This window comes from Gobius niger (genome assembly GCF_951799975.1).
Source record: "Gobius niger genome assembly, chromosome: 10".
In the NCBI taxonomy this organism is placed as follows: Eukaryota; Metazoa; Chordata; class Actinopteri; order Gobiiformes; family Gobiidae; genus Gobius; species Gobius niger.
This window is the reverse complement of record NC_136861.1, coordinates 17,397,960-17,404,958: the sequence shown is the minus strand read 5'-3', so window position 1 is coordinate 17,404,958 and position 6,999 is coordinate 17,397,960. Positions and strand designations below refer to the sequence as shown.

At 40.2% G+C, this 6,999-nt stretch overlaps 2 protein-coding genes across 2 annotated transcripts; one reads left to right on the top strand and one right to left on the bottom strand.

Moving 5' to 3' along the window:
• Window positions 1-509: 509 nt before the first annotated feature.
• On the bottom strand, window positions 510-2,199 carry mrm2 (mitochondrial rRNA methyltransferase 2). The gene is made up of 2 exons (XM_079564936.1): window positions 1,880-2,199; window positions 510-971 (listed from the first exon to the last, which is right to left on the bottom strand). The coding sequence occupies exons 1-2, from the start codon at window positions 2,169-2,171 to the stop codon at window positions 541-543; spliced, it is 723 nt and encodes a 240-aa protein (XP_079421062.1). The 5' UTR covers window positions 2,172-2,199; the 3' UTR covers window positions 510-540.
• Window positions 2,200-2,575: 376 nt separating this feature from the next.
• nudt1 (nudix (nucleoside diphosphate linked moiety X)-type motif 1) lies at window positions 2,576-6,634 on the top strand. The gene is made up of 3 exons (XM_079564623.1): window positions 2,576-2,813; window positions 3,712-3,857; window positions 5,782-6,634. The coding sequence occupies exons 1-3, from the start codon at window positions 2,641-2,643 to the stop codon at window positions 5,955-5,957; spliced, it is 495 nt and encodes a 164-aa protein (XP_079420749.1). The 5' UTR covers window positions 2,576-2,640; the 3' UTR covers window positions 5,958-6,634.
• The last annotated feature ends 365 nt before the right edge of the window (window positions 6,635-6,999 follow it).

Genomic DNA, 6,999 nt, shown 5'->3' with positions numbered 1-6,999 from the left:
TGCCATGATTTCCCCCTCGCATGTAGTTATAACGGTAAACGGGGAGGAGTGAGGAGAAGGTGTCCAAAAAAACAAATCTAGGCACTAAATCTAAATACATGGCACGTTAAGGCAACCAAGTTTGGACATATTTTTTCAACTGCATTTTAGAACAGTTAGTGCGCACTATACTGTACCTTAAAGGGAGTAGATGCAAGTTGGTCATTTTCATACTCATTACTGCCACCTCAGGTCTTGTACGTATCTGCAGGTTCTATATTAAGCTCGTGCATGACGGCACTTCAGACCCAAATTACACCTTTTTGAGTGACAGTGCAGGATTTTAGAGGCAGTTGTAGTGAACAGGTCTGTGCTCATGCTACACATTAGGACATTGCTGGAACATGTAGGTAAAGAAAAATACTTATTTATAGCATTTTTAAATTCTGTATAGTACCTTTAAACAAGTCTAAGTACGCCCTGTTTTAGCGCTTGGATCGCTGTGGTTAAATGATTTTATAAGAAGCACAAATTAATTATGTTGAGAAGATAATACAAACATTACTTTATTAGCCTTTTGTACATTCTGGCAAGGAAATACCTCTCGGCCGAGTCTTTCCTGCTGGCATTTGGCTTCACAGTCCTGACGCTGCCAAACACACAGGAGAGCTTTTCTTGAAGGGAGTGACTGAGGAGGCCATCCCAGTATTTACACAGTAGAGAGCCCCCGGGCAGTAAAAGCTTCTCTGCCAAGTCTGTCAGCGTCAGGCACATAGAAACGAGCTTCTCACTGTCCAGCTCCCTGAAACCGCTGGCGTTGGGGGCCATGTCACTCAGGAGGACGTGAGCTTGGCCACCGGGTAAGAGGTCCTGGATTTTAGAGTGCGTGGAGGGGTCAGTGACGTCATGATGGGGCAGGAAGTGGGCACCATCTAAAGTTGCAATGTTCAGCAAATCAACCCCTACCACTGTCCCTCGGGGGGCCGCTGGGTCTAAGAGAGGGAGAAAAAGATCTTTATATATTGTGTGCATTTATTTTTCTGATGTAATATACACAAAACTTAAAGTAATCCATAAATGTCCCTTTAATATATGGAGGGTTAAGTGGATCTGATGGAAAATGTATGCAACCGTCTTGGCTCAGCTCAATAAAACCCATTTTTGGCCAGTGTCTGCATTATCCATTACACATAGAGATTGCTGCCAAGGTTTAAGAGTGTGTACCACAATAATATGCTTTATTAGAAGTTTTTTACTTTTGTTTCTATATGAAAAAGGTTAGGTTATTCCTTGTAGGAGTTACTGAAATCCCCAAACTTTTCAGGTTGTCGCCCCAAAAATATCAACACGGACAACTGGGGACCCCCACAGTGTAAAATCATTTAAATTGTGGTTTAATAATAGTTAATAGTTTTGCTATTTTGTTTAATCTACTTATAACAATACATCAAAAAACATGGAGTGTTGTAAAACTAACTGTGTTATAAACAGAGGTGGGTAGAGTAGCTAAAATAATTACTCAGTAAGTAAAAAAGTACCTGCTGTGAGTACTGAGTAACTGCTTGAGTGTAAAAGTCTGCTTTCGAGTCAGTAGTGACATAAATAATATGAAACAAAACATGAAATGTTGTAAAAATCCAAGTATATCCAAAGAAAATACAAAAAGATTATTTTCTGGAGCTTTTGCCACTCAGAGATTTAGGCCAACGCACTGTGCTCTGTAAGAGTACAGATCGCCTACTTCATTCTCAAGTAGAAGTAAAAAAAATGCTTTTGAAGTACAATTACTTAAAAAAATAACTCAAGCACATGTACTTGAGTAAATGTAACTGAGTACTACCTGCCTCTGGTAATAATATGAAAACTATTGTCCCAACAAAACATCCGTGAATCTCCTCACCTGTCCCGGCGGAGTTGACCCTCTGAACCGCCACTTGGCTCCAGGCTCCGGGTGCAGCCCCACAGTCCACCACAGCATGTCCGGGCAGTAAAAGTCTGAACTTATCATCTATCTCCAGGAGTTTGAAGGCGCTTCTGCAGCGATAGTTCTGGTTGTGTGAAGCTTTTACATACGGGTCTTTGCTCTGCCGCTGTATCCAGCGGTGCTCCGCCGCGCTCTTCGCCTTCCCCTTCTTCAGGACCCGGGCTGATGTGTGGAGGCTCCTGTACAGCCATGTGCACAGCAGGGCCATGCTCTTCTGTTGACATCTGTGAACATGAAACACAGGAACTCTTTGCGCCTGCGCAGGAGGCTCATGCTTCTCATTGGATGAAAATGCTGTGTCACACTTGTGCGCTTACAAGTTCCCATGTTTTAGACCTGATTAAATTACGCATGCATTGTCTTAAGATAAATTATAGTAAGTGCATTTATATTAGAAGCTAGTTCGATTGACATAGATGATTTTATTCTGAGTATAATCGTAATTCTGTTGGTTCCTGGTTGTGCACTTCTGACGTTTGGCGCGTTTGCTGTTTCACGTGGGATTCATTCAGCCTGAGAAAGTAGGATATTTCCTCCAGATTTCATCTAATAGCCTAATTTACCGTGCTTCATTTTGTTCGATTCGCTCTTTCGTCTCTACATAAGACCCCAGACCTTGCACAACTCCAGCAGATATCCATTGTGTGTGTGTCTCAACCGGCAGCTCCTCTTTGTTTATGGTGGACATGTGTTGCAGGATGCTGAGCCCAAAGCTGCTGACCTTGGTGCTGGTGGTGCAGCCGGGCAGAGTGCTGCTGGGCATGAAGAAGAGAGGCTTTGGGGCGGGCAAGTGGAATGGCTTTGGTGGCAAAGTCCAACCAGGAGAAAGCATTGAAGACGGTGCAAGAAGGTAAAACAACATTCAGTTGGAGTGTTCGCACTCTATGTAGGCTGTAGGTCCATTGTGTGTTTGCTCTTTTGGGATTGGGGTGGCCACCTGCTCCACTTTTGGTTGTGCACATCACGTATTGAGATAATATCCTACAATTTTGCCAAGATTAAAAATTCAGATTTACACAGAAAGGTTTTACATACACACTCCTTGCATAAAATGTACATGATTAAGTGTTCTTACTTTCTGGGTTTGAGCTCTATATGTCCCAAGGTGTGTCTATGACAATCATCAACTTCTCACATGTCCCATCATGTGACACAACTTGTCCCACTTTGACTACTTTTTGGAGCCAGGCCTAAATAAGCGATTTTTTACACTGTGGTTTGTTTCGGTGCCAAAGGAAGGAAGCCTAAAGCACTCAGGACATTCCACTTTGTGTTTTCTCTTGTATTAGAAAACACTTCTTTCCAACAAATGTGGCAACAAAAAATGGTAGGATGCAGGTTTTAATTCTTTCAGTGCCACTAAGGCCAGTTACTAATCTCCCCCTGTGGCTCTAATTTACTTTTTGAGTTATAGTTGTTTTCCCCCCACACACTTTTCTTGACCATTCATGTCACTATACGCCAGTAAACTAAATTTAAACCTCGATGAAATCTTTATGAAAGCGTAGGCTGTTGTGTCAATATTTTGCAGAATAACAAAGTAGCCTAATATTAGCTTATCTTTTATGAAACATTCCAGTTTGTCAGCAGCAAGTGAAAGCTGAAAATCTAAATGGATATACACACAGCTTACGTCAACACCACAACATCATTTTTAGCCGCTTTTAGTGGCTTTGCTGCTTCTAGTGTGACTAATCCTAAAAGTAGGATAGCTTATGAAATATTGATTGAATGTTTTCTTTACTCAGAGAGCTGCAGGAAGAGAGTGGTCTGACTGTGGATGCTCTGGAGAAAATTGGGAATATCAAGTTTGAATTTGTCGGAGAAACACAGCTACTCGACGTCCATGTTTTCAGAGCGGACGCCCACAATGGAGAACCAACCGAATCAGAGGGTGAGATGTTTATCATTACTCAAACGACGGAAGGTGCACTGCGGTCACCCACAGCTCCTGACGGGTTGTCCTGAGGCAGAGGTCAAAGGATGGGTAAAATGCAATTACTAATTTACTACTGAAAAAATGAAAGCCGCCACGCTTTGGTCACTGTTTTGGAATATGGAATATCAATCTATGGACACTAGGGTGGTCCTTAACATGGTAATTTAGAAAATGTATTGCAGTAGTAGGAAAAAATCTCCTGGTGATTTTTTCTACAATTGGATAACATTTACCCCGCCTCATCGACCTTGAAGCTTTACCCTAGGGAACCCTTAGAGATGCTCTGTATTTGGGAGTGAATAAAGCAAATATGATTTGAAATACAGAAAGGTTTAGTTTACCTGCTTGTCTTACCTTTCTGTCTTACTATAAGAAACCAAACTATAATAGCCTTAACCTAAGAAGACAGTATGAACCTTCTACAAAGAAAAAAATGATTTGAAATAAAAAGAAATATAGAAAAGAAGAATCCCCTCTGTAACAAATATATCAACAAAATAAATACATAAATTTAAACCTGGCTTCATTATTCAGGTTTCGTCGACGAAAATATGGGGAATTTTGGGCATTTTTAAAACATATTTGAAAACACAAAATGACAATAAACTTGCAATACATATTTTTCTCATATTCATGTCAGTAATCGGCAGCAAAAGTTTAAAATTGCTATCTTTAAATTTGAAAATGTTCCCTATTCACCTGCAGTGTCTTGCAAATGTCTTTTACTTCCAATACCTTTTTTTGTAGTAGTTTAAGCGAATGTAAAAGAATTTTACATACTAACACAACATGGAACACAATTGCTGCCTTTTGAACACAACTCTGCAACCTCAAGAATCCACAGGCTTCTAGACCCAATTGACTTTGTGTGCTATCGTGTGCTTTAGGTGGCAAACTTCAAGGTCAATGAGGCCGGGGTAAATGTTGTTGGAATTTGAAAAAAAATATATAACAGGATAGTTTTTGTAACTATTTAGTATTCGAACAAAATTCAGGGGTTTGAGCTTAAAGGGACTATACGGAGTTTAAAAATTATAAAATTATGTATTTTCCTGCCCCTACATGTTGCCTACTGCACTGTCACTCAAAAAAAAACAAAAAAAAAACAGCACTTCAGACCCGAAGTAACAGGTGTTACTTCGGGTCTGAAGAGCTATCATGCACAAGCTTAAAGGGGGGGGTATTATGCAAAATCGACTTTTTCAAGCTTTACATCATATTATTATGTCATTCCCTCATTAAAAACATGCCTGAAGTGTTGCCTTGGCACATTCATGTATTTTTGAGTAATCTGTAAAAACTCTGATGGCGGCCATTTTAGGGATAGGTTTGTCTGAGTCCTCCTAGGAACGCCCCCACCTCCTGGAGACGCCTCCGAACTTTCGTCACCAGCCGAGTAACCAACCACTGCTCCTCAGTAGAACCCCCTCCCCTCTGATGCCACAGACAGAGTGTGGAGGGGGCGTGTCGGAAAGGGTCAGAGGTTCTTAAAGAGACAGAGGCCTATTTCAAGACATTCACTACAGCCATTTTGAGAGAGCAATTTTATACAAGGCAGTTATTCTAATTTACTGCATTTACAGACCAACAGAAGGTTTTGTCATCATTGTAGTGTGATATAGACTGGTGCTATGTGATTGAAAAAAGCACAATACCCCCTCTTTAATATAGAAGGGGCAGTTAAACGTATGACCTGGGGTGGCAGTAATGAGCATGAAATGGCCAATTTGCATCTAGCCCCTTTAAAAAAATATAATTTGAAAATTTACATGGGATTAAGGACCACCCTAATGGACACATTTTAACCTGTATTATACATTGACGATGTAAAGTATGGAAAATGGTATTGCTAATATTGTAATGTATTCTGTATTTACAGAAATGAGGCCGCAGTGGTTTGAAACCGACAAAATCCCCTTCAATCAGATGTGGGCAGACGACATCCTGTGGTTCCCTTTGATGCTGCAGAAGAAGAAGTTTGTGGGATACTTTAAATTTCAGGGTCATGAAGTGATCCTCAGCCACACTCTGGAGGAGGTCAAGGAACTACAATAAGCCGAGAAAATAGAAGAGGAACTGTATACTTACTTTGTACATTTTACATTGTTACTGCTGCCAATTGTCCTTTCTTTTTTTCTTTTTCTTTACATGAATGATGTTAATGCCTTATACGGCCCCAATTGTGACACTGAGGGTACGTTCACACTCGGTCCACTTGAAATGATCTCCAGTTCAGGGAAAATGAACTTCTTTTGTGCAGCTCACCTGACCCTGATTTGCACCAACGCTTACGGTCCACCTTAAGGACTAATAAAAGTCACTGCTTAAATGTAAAATGTTTTTATATTAAAGTCACACCTCTAACGGGAGCGTATGAGAGAGAGCTCACATTTTCAAACTAGTGATTTTGCTCCCATCAGTCTTTAGTCTTGTTTGTAAACAGGGAAAACCAGGGTCTGGCAAGCTGCACAAAAACAGCCCATTTTCTCTGAAGTGCACCTGAATTCACTGTGAACACGGCCTTAAACTGCTTGACAATTGGGACTATGGTTGCACTTTGTAGCATTTTGAATCCCTTTTACCCTATTCAAACCAAGGAAAAATGTACCATGTTTCCTTGCAATGTATAGTCCTTACACTGGTTAGGAAAACGGTTATGATACATCATATTACCATTAAACAAGTTAAGTGTCTATCATCATTTTAATTGCCATATTCTTTGTACTTTCTGAATACTGGTAAGCCACTGTTGCTGCCAATCTGGTCAAACAACACTACAACTACCACCTTACGCTCACACATTTATACTCCAGAGAAGTCAGTCAAGTGCCTTCCTGGGATCAAAAGGACTGAATTCAGAAAACCAGCGACTCTTGTTCTGAGTTGAACCAAACAAAAATGTTTCACAATAAAAATGGGTCAGTGATTTTATTAATTTAAAACTTATATTTTGGACTTTTGTTTAAATATATTTACAGTATGTACATTTACTGGTTGATAAACCATTTCCCAATAGACTTCCCCAAATGTTAGTTATTTCATACTTCCCATTATGTACCAGCTAGAGTGTATGAAAATGTATTTGTTTTGGAATAGA

Excerpts from the sequence above, each read along its gene's own strand:
- mrm2 (XM_079564936.1), bottom strand. The coding sequence starts at position 2,171 with ATGGCCCTGCTGTGCACATGGCTGTACAGGAGCCTCCACACATCAGCC. Across the intron at positions 972-1,879 it reads GGTCAACTCCGCCGGGACAG|ACCCAGCGGCCCCCCGAGGG; the intron begins GTGAGGAGATTC and ends TCCCTCTCTTAG.
- nudt1 (XM_079564623.1), top strand. The coding sequence starts at position 2,641 with ATGGTGGACATGTGTTGCAGGATGCTGAGCCCAAAGCTGCTGACCTTG. Across the intron at positions 2,814-3,711 it reads ATTGAAGACGGTGCAAGAAG|AGAGCTGCAGGAAGAGAGTG; the intron begins GTAAAACAACAT and ends TTCTTTACTCAG. Across the intron at positions 3,858-5,781 it reads AGAACCAACCGAATCAGAGG|AAATGAGGCCGCAGTGGTTT; the intron begins GTGAGATGTTTA and ends CTGTATTTACAG.